The 17459-nt window shown below is 36.1% G+C and overlaps 2 protein-coding genes and 1 non-coding gene across 6 annotated transcripts in view; 2 read left to right on the top strand and 1 right to left on the bottom strand.

Annotated features, from left to right (window-relative positions):
• Positions 1–17459, bottom strand: part of Atp11c (ATPase phospholipid transporting 11C (ATP11C blood group)) — a 181357-nt gene that overhangs the window by 3020 nt on the left and 160878 nt on the right. For 2 of the 4 annotated variants that reach the window (XM_048457770.3, XM_085685219.2), the window contains exons 27-29: positions 15364–15467; positions 10922–11075; positions 3297–3401 (exon numbers count right to left, since the gene is read on the bottom strand). In XM_048457770.3, the coding sequence (XP_048313727.2) occupies positions 3300–3401; positions 10922–11075; positions 15364–15467 (360 nt within the window). In that variant the 3' untranslated portion in view covers positions 3297–3299. Of the gene's footprint in view, positions 1–3296; positions 3402–10737; positions 10804–10921; positions 11076–15363; positions 15468–17459 lie in introns of all 4 variants that reach the window. The other 2 variants (XM_085685222.2, XM_085685221.2) reach the window with 2 other exon arrangements.
• LOC125415506 (small nucleolar RNA SNORA70) lies at positions 782–916 on the top strand. The gene has a single exon (XR_007236622.1). It is a non-coding gene; the product is annotated as a small nucleolar RNA SNORA70 (small nucleolar RNA).
• On the top strand, positions 847–1318 carry LOC125415294 (large ribosomal subunit protein uL16-like). The gene has a single exon (XM_048457468.3). It carries the CDS (start codon positions 974–976, stop codon positions 1274–1276), a length of 303 nt encoding a protein of 100 aa, XP_048313425.2. The 5' UTR covers positions 847–973; the 3' UTR covers positions 1277–1318.

The raw sequence follows: 17459 nt of genomic DNA, 5'->3' as shown, positions 1-17459 counted from the left end.
ACCTCTGGTATCATGCTTAGGTGCCATTCACCTTTTTTACTATTTTGAGAAAGTAATTCATTATATACCCCCAATTGGCCTTAAGTTCACAGAGAGTCACCTACTTTTGTCTCCCAAGTGCTGAGATTAAATATGTGCAGCATTACACTCGGCCCTCACCTTGTTTTTCTTGAGATAGGGTCTTTCAATGGGACCTGGGACTTGCCCTTAGATTAGGCTGACTAGCCAGGAAGCCCCAGGAATTTTCTTGCTTTGTCTTCCAAGGAATCCTCTCCTCTCTGTCTTCCCAGCATTAGGATTACAACTGTACCAACATACCTGGGCTTTTATGTGGCTGATGGGACTTGAATTCAGGTCCCTATGTCTGTACAGCCAGCACTTTACTGCCCCAGCCCCTGGATTTGTGAAGTTTGAGATGTTTAGTTTTGGAAAATTTCTGTGAAAATACTCCTTTACTAAAAAAAAAAACAAAAAACAAAACAAAACAAAACAACAACAACAACAAAACAAAACAAAAAAACCCCCACCAAAACAAAAACCCAACACCATCCATAATATCAAAGTTAATTTTTCTTTTTGGTAGATGATTTACTATGATTCAAACTTTTTATTATTCATCATTTATTTAAAAGAAGAACCAGAGAAACTTCTTTAATAAGTCTGCAGATTCTTCTCTCTAGACCTCTAAACATCATCGTATGCTGTAATTGGGATGGGGGTATTAATAGGCGACCTGACCACTGAATATAAACACTGAAGTTATGTATCAAGAAGAGGGGGCCCACAACTAATTAAGCCGACCAGGTCCCTTTCCCCATGGGGGCCTGGTTTGCAGTGGTTGCAAACAGCAGCCTCCTTGGTAGTGTATGCAGCCTGTTACCTGTATGGGCTGCTCTAAGGGACCTTGGAGACAATTTGATCTCAATGCTGTCTTTGATCTCAATGCTATCTCCAATGTAGGCTCCAGACAGGTATGCGTGGTGCCTTTGGGAAGCCCCAGGGCACAGTAGCCAGGGTTCATATTGGCCAAGTCATCATGTTCATCCGCACTAAGCTGCAGAATAAGGAACATGTGATTGAGGCTCTTCGTAGAGCCAAGTTCAAGTTCCCTGGCCGCCAGAAGATCCACATCTCAAAGAAATGGGGCTTTACTAAGTTTAATGACGATGAATTTGAAGACATGGTTGCTGAGAAGCGACTGATTCCTGATGGCTGTGGGGTCAAATATATTCCTAATCGTGGTCCCCTGGACAAGTGGCGAGCCCTACACTCCTGAGGGCTTTCACAGTGCTCTCCTGTACCCTACCAAATCATGTTCAGTAATCTCACATCTAGTCTGCTAAAAAATAAAAATAAAAAAAAAGAAGAGGGGGCATAGCTTTTGATTCTCCATGCTAAAAATCAAGATTTAAAGTTTTTAAAAATGTATTTATTTAGCATGTATATGCGTGTGCACATGCCATAGTGCATGTGTGAGGGTCAGAGATCAGCCTTCATGAGTCGTTCTCTCCTTCCATCATGTGGGATTGAACTCAGGTGGCCAGCCTTGGCAGCAAGCTTGATGGTCTAAAACTCAACATTTTTGAAATACAGTAATGGAAGAAGATCTTAAAGAGGGTACTATTTTGTTCCCATCCGGGACGCCTTTCTTATTGGACTATAAATTGACTATTATACGCTCAGTTTCTATTCATGTTCCCCAGTCTTCAGGTCATAGTGACTTTAACCAAAATCAGGTTGCCACTCACCCTGAAAATATGTGAAAGAAATCAGGTTGTCCCATTATCTACCAAGGAACAAACTCAGTGGCTGAATTGCCAAATATTTTCCTTGGAGAAGAAATAATGCTACACAAAAATCAATTCCTGGAAGAAATAACTATATTAAAAATGAAACACTTCTTTTTAAACCTCCTAAGTTCTAGATATTGTAGGAGTTGAGGCCCTGGAGAGGCCAAAAGCAGTAGCAGTGTCTGCTACTCAGCAAAGCCCCCCAACCACAGACCAAGCTAAAGAAAGCAATCCAGGGGGATACAAAATTAAATGCAAATAATATAGCTGAGATGCATCTCCTGGTTTACTTAGGACAAAGCAATCTGGAACAAAATGGTCAAAGCCTTTGAAGGCTACTAAGAAGTAAACTCATTACTGAGGAGAAACACATGCAGGTAAGTCATTAAAAATGTATAACATGCTGAGTGTAGCACAAGAAGTCTGCATCCAAAATAGCACTGCAGACACAGAATGTGGTGAATGATGGCAGATGAAAGAACCAACAGATTCAATCTATTAAAATAGGCTAAGATGAAATAACAGATACAAAGTAAATTGTTCCACATTTTATTCATATGATCACAATTTTTATGTGCACATAAAAATCATCTGTGCTATAAACTGTATTGACTTGCTTCTAAGTAGACAAGTTTATAAGTAAATTACTTAGGAATTAGGCTAAATTATCTTCAGTGGATAAAATATCTTCCAGAACCTGGAGTGTCAGAGTCTTCTGCAGTAGAAAATATAGATTGCACATGAAAGGAGTCATTTTGAGTTCCAAGATCCCTCTCATGGTATATTAATTCTTCTAAAATATTTTTGAGGTAAGTAAAAGCAATGTTATCAAATAAATCTGGTTTGGAAACATGAACTAGGAAACAGCTTGTCCTTAAGCATGCATCCCCCTGAATGGCTAGAAAAGATTTTACCTCTGAGAGTTGAAACATTTAGCCTGAATAAAACTTGACATTACAAATGTTATAATTAGAGGACTAGATCATTAACATGTATTTGAGGATTAGACGTTTACAAGGACATTAAAAGTGTATATCTACAAACACACAGACACAGCACATGAAGGTACAAACACATTTGATTATTTTCACATAGTTCCCAGAAAAACATGCAATGCTAAACTGACTTGGTATTATACAGATGCAATTTTGGAATATCTATTTTGAATTTTCAAAATTAACCTTATAAGTCAAAATTATATTATTTCTAGATCAGTATCAAGTATTTTTACATGATGGCAATGCCATGAAAATTTGTCCTTCACAAATTAAATATATTGTATAAACATTCAGCTCTGAAAATGTCAAAAAATTCATTACAGTTTCGGCAAATTTAAAGTATAAATTTCCCCATATTCCAAGCAATGCATCTTTATATTTTTGCAAAGAATAGTATAAAGTTCACCACACCAACAGCAGAGAAAATTTAAAGAGTGATATTTTCATTTTTTTTATAATGCTGTTAATCTGTTTTTTAAAGCCAGCCCACTTGTTTAACACTAGGTACCTGTTACAATATATTAGACTCGTCTGAGAATGTTCGTAAAAGAAGAGGTCTGACAGAAGGTCTGGCGGATAATGAGTCAGATGCCCTTCTACAGCTCAGATTGCTCTGTAATAGTGAGGCAAAGATACTTAAAGCATTTGAAGATAGGTTAACCTACCTGGTGATAAAAATGTAGGAGAAAAAAAGAAATCATTTCCTACAGACTACTTTCCTGGCCCCACAGTACAAATTACTTATTTTACTATACAGCAAACGCAGAACATTCAATTGAATACATTTAAAGGACCAAGAAAGTCTCCAATTCAAACTGGTTTTTGTGGTAGAAGTAAATAGACATTAGCAGTATGTGGCAAACTTGGGTTTCTGGGATGGCAGTGGTAGGTTATATGGTAAGATGAGTCAATGTGGTTTGATTAGTGAACCTTACCATCCTTTTGGTGAACACCTCTGAAAGTTGTGCTGGTGCTGAGTGTGTCAAAAAGGAAAAATCTGTGCAAAATACTCTTGTCCTGATGACAAGAACAGGCTAGTTCTAACATCATGGCTACTATACTGCATATCCCATATCACAAAGTTATAGTTTAAGTTTTTGAAAATTACTCTTTCTCCAGTAAGACAATTTAGAAGGTGACTAAATGGTTAAAGGAAAATGGTAAAATGTTTTAAGTATCAATAGAAAATATAAAAATGAATCATGAGAAGTAACTGTCTATGAAGAATCAGAAATGGTGTCAGGCAATGAGAATGCAAGCAAGTTGGTACATTAAGAAATGAAATCACCTTATTCACTCCAAGAGAAACTGTGATTGCTGGAAGTTTGAGAAAGCATGAAGATAGTAGATGTTCCTGAGGAAGGGAGACGTTTCGTTACCTTGTTCACAATTGCACAAAAGGTGGAAAATTGCAGTAGAAAAGAGAGAAATGCAGAAACCATAAAAAAGAAGAAAAAAGAAAGAAAGAAAAGAAAAAGTAAATATTCTCTTAGATGTAAAACATTTAAAAAGAAACCTTGAGAACTGGAAGTAGAAATGACATGTTAGTTTTGAAGACGTTACTTACTAAAGTAAAAGTAGAGTTAGTTAGAAATAATCTATTATATGTTCCAGCTGCTGTTTTCCTGTATATCAACTTAAAATTATTATTATTATTATTATTATTATTATTATTATTATTATTTTGTATTTCAAGAGAGGGTTTCTCTGTGTAGCTTTGGTGCCTGTCCTGGAAATAGCTCTTGTAGACCAGACTGGCCTCGAGCTCACAGAGATCCGCCTGCCTCTGCCTCCCAATTGCTGGGATTAAAGGCATGGATCAGCCCCATCTGCCTTGAACTTAAGATTGCTTTAATGGGGATGTACTATTTTAAATAAAATAATTCTAATATGACTCTCATTTAAAAAAAGGTTAATCTCTAATCACTAATTCACTACCTTATGCTTGTTCAAAATCCATTGGTCAGAGAGTTAAATTCAAGTTCCATCACAAATCACTAATGTACCTATTCAATTTTACAGACATTAAAAAAGGACCAACTGCTCCTTGGGCAGCTACAGGTTAAATATCTAATCAAAACCAATATAATGAGAAAACATTTGGTGATACAACCATCCTACCATTTGCCTCTGGATTAGCGGTTAATTTCTTTTATATTAGCAGAATTCAGTTTCACTATTTTTCTTGCATAAAAGACCTCTTTACAAAGGTAGGCTAAATATTTCCTATGTAAAGCACATATTTTTCAAACTAAAAATATTCAGGGCTGTAAAAATTTAATTAGAAAATCTGAGAGATTTTTTTTCATGTCTATAATCATGACATAATTTGCAGAGTTGTCTTTGGCACTGCCCATGCAAGAAAGAAGATGGGAGGTCAACTATGAATGGGGATGAACTCAAAATCTCTGCTAATCAAGATTATCCATTAGCCAAGTGTGATGGTACACACTGTAGTCCAAGCACTCAGGAGGCTGAGGCAGGAGGATCACTATGAATATGACTCTGTCTCAAAAACCAAAAAACAACTAAACATCCACCCAAACAACCAGAAGACTACTCTTAACTTTTTATTCATTAAAGAAAATAGACTTAGGAAAAGAAAATAGTTCACATGATGTACATATCCAAGAGTTTAATAACCAAACCTTTAAATACAAATACTTGCATTTATTTGTGTTTTAATATAACTATACTTCTTCCCACTTACATTTTACTTTAAATGCAGAAGTTGGGGACATACTGGCAATATGCAAATTACCAATTGATACAACTAGAGAAATATTTCAGATTCTGAAAGAAAAATTTATTTCCATCTTCTGTTTTGTGGGCAAAAACCTTGTAACAAGATTAACATGATACCATGCCCCCATTCCTAAGTTTAATGTACAAGCCTATCTATTTAGAGACTGCAACTATAAGCACATAGTTTTGTTGTGTTCAAAACTTGTATCCAACCACCAGATAAAAGTAGTACAGGAAGCAAAAATTTTAGGGGCCAATAGATTAAGTGTTTAGAGACTTTATAAAGAAAGAAAAGAAAATATAAGCATACGAAAAGCAGTAGAAAGCATGCCATGAAAAAAAGAACTCAAAACAATAAAAAACAGAGCTAGCAACTGGTAGTGGTAGATAGGACAGGTGATGATGAGCTAAACCAGTGTAAAATGTCCACACTCTTTTGCAGTCACCTATTGAGCTTTGAGAGCAGCTTAAGTTGCAGTATGCCAAAGAGGCCAAGGATAAAGGCACATTCCAAGAACCATGATAGTAGAGGTTTTCCTTACAATATTATTAGAATTTAATTTTATTTTCATTAATACATTTTTTCAGGAGTACTGCCCTCTTGAATACATGGTTGTATATGACACTGTAAGTATTGCAACATGACTCATCATTTTTACCATTTATTAGTAAAATGATATTATATTTTTCAAAATGCATTCTCAGGGAACTTTAGTCACATAGCTGACATTTTTTCTTTCCCTGAGTTCTCACTTAAACAGTTTCATATCTATATTGGAATATTCCTTCATATTTTGTGTAGCCATCACTCACACTAGGCATAAGGATGTTACAGGGTCATTTCCTAGTAATTAGACGACTCTTCTCATGTCTAGCAGGCAGTGAAATCTCCTTTTAGATTCAGGTAGATTATATGAGAAAACATTACATAAGGAAAGTTGGAAATCTTCATGCAGGAAATATAAAGTAAAGTAGTATTTACTACTTGCCTAGACGGTAAAGGGGTATCAGGGATATTTCAATGATTTACACATAGGCTATTGTGTTTATATGAGATACAGCTTTCTGAAATACCTCAAACCTTAAACCCATTTTCAGGTGTTATCTTGCTCTTTCACTGTTCAACACTCAACAGTAGCTTCATCAAACACCGCCAACAGTATGGTTATGCAGCTTTCTCATTTCATAAATTGGAAAAGCTTTGATTTTTTTTTTGAGACAGGCTTTCTCTGTGTAGCCTTGGTTGTCCTGGAACTCACTCTGTAGACCAGGTTGGCCTCAAACTCACAGAGATCTGCTGCCTCTTCCTTCCAAGTGCTAGGATTTAAGGTATGTGCCACCACTGCCTGGTGTAAATTTTACTATCTTTAAAGATGGGGCTTTAAGCACAAAAAAATAACCTTGTTACCAAAAATTAAGCTAAGAGGTAAATGAACTACAACCCAACTATAACTCAAATGACTTGAGTCAGCTTATTTTCAAAGATATATTTTTAAAAATTCAAATTAGAAATTTGTTATTTATAATCATTTATAGTTTACTGAGATTTTTTTCATTAATATGTTTCTCTTTCTTTAAAATTTGATTTATTCATGTATATGAGTTCTCTGTCTTCACGCACAGCAGAAGAGAACATCAGATTCCATTATAGATGATTGTAGGCCACCATGTGGGTGCTGGAAATTGAACTCAGGACCTCTGGAAGCCAAGTGTTTTTAACTGTTGAGCCATCTCTCCAGCCCTTTGTTGTTGTTTTGAGACAGGGTTTCTCTGTGTAGCCATGGCTGTTCTGGAACTTAACTCTGTAGATCAGGCTGGCCTTGAACTCATAGAGACCTGCCTGCCTCTGCCACCTGTAGTGCTGGGATTAAAGGTGGACACTACCACCACCTGGCAAATATGCTTTTCTTCCTAATTTTCTCTTGAAATTCATAAATATTTATGATTCATAAATATTCCAAAGAGCTATTTTTATCCTCAACCTATTGCAAGTATATTTATTCTTTGGTAATTTTATAAGAGTATAAGCTATTTCGATCATTCATCTCCCCTTTCAATTCTTCCCACTGTGCATTCTTTATTTATATTTTTTGAGATTTATTTTATGTGTAAGAGTATTCCCCTGCATTTTTGTCTGTAAACCATGACCATGCATAGCAGCTGTGTAGGTCATAAGAAGGCATCAGATCCCCTAGAACTGTAGTTACAGATGGTTGTGAACTACTATGAGGACCTGGGTCCTCTGCAAGAACGTGTGTTCTTAACTGCTGAGCCATCTTTCCATCCCTGTGAGCATTATTTATAATGTAAATATCATAACAGATCTCAACAGTGCTGGGGGCTACCATTATTAGCCCTTTTACTGGAGATTTTTAGGAGGAAATGACTCTAATCTTGTTATGCTACCAAAAACCATATAACTGATTCTATCATTATGCTTTACATTTGTTCTGAAGGGTTTAGAATGGCCATACTTTATAATGTAACTAGAAGGAAAGTTCCAATGAGCTGGGGCCATGTTTGACTCATCCCTGAATTATGATCACCCACTCTAGTAGTTAATGAATGCATCATGGGCCTTCAGACAATATAAATTGAATTGAGAGGAACCCAAAATAAAGACGCTTTTATAATTATTAAATATATTAGCTTCCTTTTCAAATACCATAGAGGCATATTCACTACTTACTGTGAAGTCTCCTTTTAAAAACAGCTGCAGACAATTATGGAGTATGTAGAGAATGTGTAGTATGAATACTGAAGTTAGGGGCCCCTTCTACTCTAGATAGGGACACACATTTCAATTTCATCCCATTACATAATCTGCTAGGCTCTGAGCATGACCCATTGTAAAGTAATCTGCTTCACTTTAAAGTAAGTCTACCTTCTTGTTTAACAAGGAATACTGAGCAAAACAGGAAATCATTCATGCTGTCACAGTATTGGACATTAAACATAAAGACTAATATATTTTAGGGAAAATAAGATACTCATTCTGTTTTGTTTAAAAGTTGGCTTCTGCTTGTTTATAAATGGCCTAATGAACTCTGATGTGACCTATGGTTGTCATGATTCTGTTGGCCTATATGCATTCATATATATTGTACTCCCACCTCACACACAGATAGTGTACTTTAGTGTTCATAACTGTTCTGATATATTTGTAACTCTAAAAATCCTATAGAGTCTGAAAAACAATTTAGCCTTTCAGACACTGGTTATATAGAGAGATGTTCATCAGCAGGTGGTTCAACAAATGTTTACTGGTTCAAAAAGGGATAGGAATAAATGAATGAATGACTAAATGAATGAAAATGATTATGGAAAATTTCCTGTTTGTTCTAGCATATTTTCATGCCAAGCTATAGCACAGACATTAGAATTCCTTCTGTCATGGATATAAAGCACAAAAAAATTTCATGCTGACCCACTGGCAACCTTCTATGCTTTTCAGTTGAAATTTGTAATCTCTTGTCTACACGGAATAAAAATGCTCTGAGACTATGTATCTATTGCTTCCTAGCAACATCCTTCCACTTAATGGTCTATACAAACATCACTGGACATTCCAGCTGGTGCCTCATTTATAGAGAGGGCCTAAGAGATATTGGGATGATACATTTGAAGATTTTGAATTCTGAGAATTTTTTACCCTTAAGAGCATGAAGCTTGAATGTGAGCCATTTTGCAACATGAGCTTCATTATCCCAAAAAGAAACATTAGAAGCAGCCCAAAATGTACTTTTCAGATTAAAAAAAATTAAAAGAGTAATACAAGAGAATCTCCTTTGTAAATTCTGTATTGAGAAAGGATCTTTCCTTTCCTTCCTCCCTCACACAAGGTCTCAGGGTTTCGCCAAGGACGACCTTGAACTGTGATCCTCTTGTTGTATATTACAGGTATGAGTCACTATATTGATTTTAGGTAATGCTGAGGATGGGACCCAGGGCTTCGTGTATACTAGGAACATATTCTACCAACTGACATATATTTGCAGTCCCTAAGCCATTTTTCTTCTCTATCTTTTCTTTCCCTTTGTCTTACTTGATCATTTTTATTTGGCTATATAAAAATTGCCATTTGAGCCAGTCTGGAAGAAAACAGTTCCATCAATACTACTTTCCATCCTAAAACTAAAAAACAGGCTCAATGGAGCTAGTCAAAGGCTGTTGGAAGGATTAAAAGAAGAAACAAATACAGCTTATCTATACTAAAATTGTGATCATTCTATCCCATAAGCCACATAAAAATAGAAGCTCAGAGCAATTCTGGCCACCTAGCTATATACTGCTTTTCTCCCCAGTACTGAGGATTAAACCTTGGGTCTCATGAATGTTTTCAAAGCTGTATTCCTAAGCCCTCTTTAAAATACTTTTGAAGACTTAATAATTTCATATCTTCATGTCTTACATAATGTCAAGCAACTTGGTTTTGTAATTCAATATGCAGGAAACCCCCTATGATATACCAGCTTTGTAGTTCAATTGGTTGATAATTTGATTAACTGCATCAGGTGATCATGACTAGACTACTTCCCAAAAATACTGCCTTAGTGGTGTTATAAGAGCTAGTTGATAATCAATATGAAGGAAACAGGACTTTATTTTAACAAAGTGAGCAAGTGTTCGCAGGACTAGGATATACTTAATTAATCTGCTGGTAAAAATTTGCCAGTGGTTTTTCAGGCAATTCTAACCCTTTCACTTAAAAGCTTTTAAAGAAATGTCCAAAAGGTATAAGGCAATGTGCCAGAGGGAAATAAATTCTCTTCGCAGAAATATAATTGAATCGTTAACAATACAAACACACTTAGAAACTATCATAAATTTTCACAAGTGTGTCCTGAAGAGTAAGGATGTTAAAACCATATCCAAGGAATTCTCTTTTGGTTGAAATATACTGCTAGGAGACAGGGCTAGAAGCAACACAGAGATTAAGCAGCACTATAATCAAAGGAAGGGGACAGGTTTGAAAGAGGCAAATTAGGATTACCAACTGAAAAAAAAATCGGCAAACAATCCACAGGGAAATTTCTAAGGTCAAAGCTGAAAATGTTGGTGTGGAAATTCCTGATATGAAAATTAATTCTGAGATAAATACAAAATAAAGTCTTTTTCCCTTTAAAAATTCCATATGGAGCATATGAGATACTCCATATGGATTACTAAAGATCACACAGAACACTATTAAGGAATCTACTTACCACCTGCATTGGATAACGAAGTTTTTACTATACTTTTTATGCAGAAGAAGAAATTAAGTGATGAACCTGCAAGGAGGGGTTTAACATGCTGTAACTAATGCAATTCTCTAAATAAGGTTTTCAGTTCACGGTAGACAGTGAAGCCTCTTCAAATATTAGACTAGAACATAAATGTAGTTCTTACCCTGGCACTTCTTCTTCGTACATTCTTTACTACTATTAGAAGAATCTCAGGGAAAAGGCTGATAAATATTAGGAGAATTATGGCCAACCATGTGGACACAGAAGACAGCATTTGAGCAAACACAAAATACATTCTCTGTTGTTTCAGAAAAGGCCTGGGATGGAAAGAAAACACAGAAAAGAAAACCAAATTAGTTCCTGTCTTTTGCATTTAAAAGGAATCTTCCTCACACACATTAAAAAAATTTTCTCTAGAATATCCCCAAAAACAGTACACAAATTTCATTTACCAAACATTTAGAAAGAAAAGAGATGCGAATCAAAGAGAAAAAAAATTCATCTGACTTGGAAACAATCATGCAATCAATTAAAAAGCTGCTAAATGGTGAATATTTATATGTATTGGAAAATGCCAGAGCTTAAAGATATTTAAGAGAAATGAAGTTAATTTCTAACCTAATAAGCACTTATTTCTTCATCTGCCTTATTAAAATAAGGATTTTTTGCTCATTCATAAATCTAACTTTTTAAAATGAATTATTCCCTTAAAAACTTCTGCAAAAATAGGAAAAAGAACTGTACAGTCTACAGTCACTCATAACTGAGAGGAATCTAGTCTTCTTGTCTGCAAACATATACTGAATAACAATTTGTGCCCAGGAGATAGACAGACCACAGACTATAACTGTTAATAAGATACTAAACCTTAGAATCCCAAATCCATGAGACTCCTTCATCTGAAATTGGATTTTATTTAGCTTCTCTAGGATCACGAATTATAGGCTCAATGTCCTTTGTTTATGGCTAGAATCCACTTATGAGTGAGTAATACCATATTCATCTTTTTGGGTCTGGGTTACCTCACTCAGTAAAGCGTTTTCTATTTCCATCCATTTGCATGCAAAATTCAAGTTGTCATTGTTTTTTACCGCTGAGTAAAACTCTAATGTGTATATGTTCCACACCTTCTTTATCCATTCTTCCTTCTATTGAGGGCACCTAGGTTGTTTCCAGGTTCTGGCTATTACAAATAGTGCTGCTATGAACATAGTTGAACAAATGCTTTTGTAGTATGATTGGGCATCTCTTGGGTATATTCCCAAGATGGTGAACCCAAAGAAAAACATATACTTATCCTCCTGGATATTGGAAGTAGACAAGATCGCCAGGCAAAAGTTGGGAGCACGGGGGTGGGGGTGGGGTGAGGAGAATGGGAGATGGGGAGAGAGAAGGGAGAAGGGAAGGATTGGGGAGAGCTTGGGGGAGTGGGCGGGTTGAGATGGAGGAAGGATGGATATCGGAGTAGGGAAGAAGATATCTTAATTAAGGGAGCCATTTTAGGGTTGTCAAAAGACTTGGCTCTTGAGGGGTTCCCAGGTGTCCAAGGGGATGTTCCCAGCTAGGTCCTTGGGCAGCAGAGGAGAGGGCACCTGAACTGGCCTTATCCTATAGCCACACTGATGACTATCTTGCATATCACCATAGAACCTTCATCTGGCAATGGATGGAGACAGAGACCCACATTGGAGCACTGGACTGAGCTCCCAAGGTCCAGATGAGGAGCAGAAGGAGGGAGAATATGAGCAAGGAAGTCAGGACTGCGAGGGGTGCGTCCACCCACTGAGACAGTGTGACTGATCTAATGGGAGCTCACCAAGGCCAGCTGGACTGGAACTGAATGAGCATGTGATCAGACTGGACTCTCTGAATGTGGCTGACAATGAGGGCTGAATGAGAAGCCAATGATAATGACACTGGGTTTTGTATTCTACTGCATGTACTGGCTTTTTGGGAGCCTAGTCTGTTTGGATGCACACCTTCCTAGACCTGGATGGAGGGGGGAGGGCCTTGGACTTCCCACAGGGCAGGGCACCCTGACTTCTCTTTAAGACTGGAGAGGGAGGGGGAGTGGGAGGGAAATGGGAGGAGGTAGAAATTTTTAATAAATAAATTAAAAGAAAAAATAAATAAACTGAAAAAATTGGATATTATTTTAAATCAATCGCTGATCTATTCTATTTATTTTTTACTTCTTTTAGTTTTTTGAGAGAGGGTTTTTCTGTGTAACCTTAGTAGTCTTGGAACTCATTCTGGAACTCAGGCTAGCCTTAAACTCACAGAGATGTGCTTGGCTCTGCCTTCTGAGTGCTGAGATTAAAGGCATGTGCCACCACCTCCCGGCCTCTACTGAACTGTTAAGTAGAGTTAAGAAATACATCCTATCTCCCTTATCCTCTAAACTGTATTACACGTAATCTTTCTATCTAAAGTATTATTTTAAACTGAGGTGAAGACAGTAACTATTTAAGGTCAGGATGCATACCAGATCGTCACAAATGATTTGGAACTCAAGAACTCCAGGTTAATAACTACTTGCTTATTTTATTAGATCATTGATCATGCATCAGACTTCATGAACTAGTTTCTTTTCAAACCTTCACAGGCATTGTACTTACATGCACAAACCCATTCACACACATATACCACATAATAATATTTTTAATCTTAAAAAGGAGGGTTGGGTTTTAATGTCTCTGTGTAAAACATGTCCAGAGAAATTAGTTGTAATTCAGCTAAAGTTTTATATAATTTCCAGTCCAATTTTGCTGGTTGTTTTATAATTTAAGTTCACGTGCAGCTTAACTTGAGCAATTCTGCTTAAGCACAGAACTACAAGAAATAAAATAAAACAAATATCTGATCTTCCTTTATCTATATGATATATATGCAAGAGCCCTAGTGGGTACCTGAAGCTAATGATTAGTACCCTCTCCTGACAGTTTCCAGCAATACACATAATAAGATTAATTTATAGAACATACACAAACACAATAATGAAAAAATAAGCATAATGAAGTCACCAGCATCATTATGCTTATACTTTGTTGACCCAAAATAAGGACCAGTTGAATACAAGCTTTGTGCTACCATGACCGTTGGCCTGAAAGTGAGATAATTACTAAGCAATTTACAGGTAGGTAGTATATATGGCTTGAGTACAAGGGACAAAGGATGATTCATGTCTCTGGCAGGACAGAGCTGGGTGGAGTGCAATTTTATCACACTACTGAAAACTACATTTAAAACTTATGAATTGCCTATTTCTAGAGTTTTTCATATGATTTTTTAGTAGTCTATGGTTTTTTGAGAACAAGTGAAGCCCTCAAGCGAAATCATAAACAAGGGAAGGCTACTGTACTTCATTTTCAGTAGGTATCACCGTAAGTATGACAAAATCTTTTCATTTAAATGATTTAATGAAAAAAGGTCTGTATGAAGGGTTAAAATTGTTTAGGTTATAGAAATACTTTATTAGTATGGAAATTTGTCTAACTTCTAGAAGTTGATTTCAGTGTCAAAGAATTATTCTGGGTAGACAACTACATATTGCATTTAGTAAATTTTGGTTTAGTTGCATAATACTAAAGAAACAAGTATTTTTTTCAGTTTTGCTTCTTAATCATTAACTATAGAGGTGCCAAATATATGCTATAATTACACACTTTGTAAGTGATTCAGTGTGTGTGTTTTATTTTGAGACAATTTCTTACTATGTAGCCCTTACTGGTCTGGAATTCACTACATAGATCAGGCTACGTATCTCTACCTTCCCAATTTTGACATTAAAGGTATGGTCTGCTACACCTGATCATGTGTTTTAAAGGATTTTTTTTTATCTTAAATAGCTTTTCAAAAGAGAAACTCTTTCCCTTTTTGGGGATGTAAAACATGATACATGGTCTCTTGTATCTCAGGATGGCATCAAACTCACTATGTAGCTCAAGGTGACCTTGACCTTCTGGTGATCCTGCCTCTCCTATAAATACTGAAGGAAAATGCTATCATTTAAATGATAATAGGGTCTAAATCAGTGGTTCTCAACCTTCCTAATGCTGTCATCTTTTAATACAGTTCCTCATGTTGTGGTGACCCCGAGAATAAAATTACTTTGTTGCTACTTCATAACTGTAATTTTGCTACTGTTTTGAATCTGTTATATGACCCCTCAAAGGGGTCATGACCCACAGATTGAGAACACTGGTCTAAATGGACAATAATGTAAGTTTTAGCCAATGTTATCAGGTTGAAATTTCATAGGAGGAGCATTTCTAGTGGAAATCAAATTTGTAGTCAGACTATTGTTTTATTCCACAGAAAGCTGATAATATATCTATAAATTTAAATATTTGGCCAAAGGCTACACAAATATTGAATGAGTATTTGAATTCAATATTTGAATTAATTAAATGGACTAATAATATACTTAGAAATTTTACCTCAAAGTAGCAACATTACAAGGTATAAGTAACCTCTAGTCTATTAATATCAAAGATTAGCCATCTTACATATCACATATAGTCAAAACTTTAAAAGTATGTTTTACATATAAAGTATACACATATATTGTTATTTAATATTGCTCACATATGTACAGCTGCTTACCAAATAATTCCTCCCCAGAAGAATGAGAAAAAAACATAAAAGGCTAAAGAACCCCAAATCACAAAGTGATTTATCCATGTCCAGAATCGGGTATCCAAGGCGAGCTGAAAAGATACAACATAAGTATTTTTTGACAGGCACAAAATATACTAGGTAATACATTATGATATCTGATAATTTATACAGATGCAATAGCTATGGGAGAATTTAGCCTTAGCCATGGCTTTAGAAGAGGATATAACTACAAGAGCAGAAGCTAGGCTTTTCAAAGTACTAAAACAAGAATGCTGAGTGCGCTGTGAGCTCTCTAAATTCTATAGTACAGGCAAGGAAGTGTAGTTAAATCAAGTAATTTGTAGGTAGAAGGCTATAGATGTCTCACTATTGAGTGACAGGTGATGAATGAAGCAATGGTAATAACTAGGAGGCTGAAGTCCCAAGTCTTCAGGTAGTAGTGACCAGGGATATAATGGCAAATGAGATCTAGTTGGTTGAGGCAGGTATGCCAAAAACCAGGAGAGGAAGAGTAGCTAAAAAGAGCCGACCAGAAGTTATAAAAGAACGAACAGGTGAGAGTCACTATATGTAGAGGCAACTACTTCTATGCATCATACACTATGGAGCAATGAACCATGGGTACAGATTTCCAACTACAAAACCATTATCTACTCCATTAAATTAATAAAAATAGTTGCCTTACATTTTAAGTGCATGTTTCTATAAAGATTAATAGTGACTTTATTTTTAGATTGCGGCAACTTTGGTTTTCAAATGTGATCTAGAAATAGTATCATCTCATGCGCTTACTTAAAATTTCTAGCTCAAACAGGGTAATAACCAGAGCATTTAATTTTATTTGCAGAGACACCATGGTCCTTAGCTCTGTTACAATTTCTCATTCATAAAAGGATGTTGATAACATTGTGATGCAGACAAATCCTGAGTTCCCACTCTGGCCTGCTAGGGGAAAATGATACAATAGTACTCCTTGAAAAGAGGACAGAGTGGATCCCATGGCGCACACGTGCTGCAGTGAGGCTGAGTTAAGTGTACAGCACAGGACTAGGACAATAAGCTGGGAAGAGCAGGACACTTCCACTGAGAAATCATGATTTTATGAACCATAATAATAGTTAACAGTAGGCACTGATATATTCTAGACACTTCCATTCAAATATTTTGTTTTCATTAGTGAGCTACAACAAAACCCCCTAAGATGGGGGAAGTACTACTTTTAGCTTTATTTTATACAAGTTGAAATACAGAGAAGTGAGGCTACTTGTCTAAGGACACATAGTTATGAAATGGCTAGCCTGAGATGAATTGTAGAATTTATTTAAAATCCTTCAAAAAATGCTTGGCAAGATGGTTTGGTAGGTAAAATGATTGCTTGGCAAGCCTGAAAACTTAAGTTAATCCCCTTCTACCAAATGGTGGAAGGACACATTGTCCTCTGACCATTTTGTCCAGGCATGCCTTGGAATAGAAATACACATACACAGAGTAAAGTTCTGTGATATTACTAAATTAGCAGATGAATAATGAAAATATTAGAACAAAAATATAAAGAAAACAGAAGTCCTATGACAACAATATTTCTGAATTCTGCTTCAACCCAAGACTCCATGTGAAATATTACTAGAAGGATCAGATGAATTATGCTTTCAACTATGAAAATCCAAATTCATGGGTTTCAAGGACAGCATTTATAGCATTTAACAAAGCTTTAGAGCATTATTACATGGCTACATATGAATGACAATGATTTTGCCAAGATTACATTTCTTGTGTTGCCCTGACTTTTGTTTGTTTTTGAGACAGGACCTTTCACCCAGGCCAGGCTGGCCTGGAACTCCTGGTGATCCTCTCGCCTCAGTCTCTCAAATTCAGGAACTATAGATACAATCAGGCCTATTCCTGTCACATATCTTTATATACTTCATTAAGAAACATATGGGTAAATGTCAGTAATTAATACATTATAAAATTATATTACCACTGTGCTCTTTTGCATACATATCTTGTATACAGACATTTAAGTGTCTTAAGGACTAAAATCCTTTTAGAGCCAACTAGGGATTCGTAAATAGATGCTA

This window comes from Myodes glareolus, chromosome X, assembly GCF_982192425.1.
Source record: "Myodes glareolus chromosome X, mMyoGla1.1, whole genome shotgun sequence".
NCBI classification, from domain to species: domain Eukaryota; kingdom Metazoa; phylum Chordata; class Mammalia; order Rodentia; family Cricetidae; genus Myodes; species Myodes glareolus.
The sequence above is the reverse complement of the archived record's forward strand: the minus strand, read 5'-3'. Positions and strand labels throughout refer to the sequence as shown.

What these genes read in the sequence shown, in the direction of transcription:
- LOC125415294 (XM_048457468.3), top strand. Translation starts at nt 974, where the DNA reads ATGCGTGGTGCCTTTGGGAAGCCCCAGGGCACAGTAGCCAGGGTTCAT.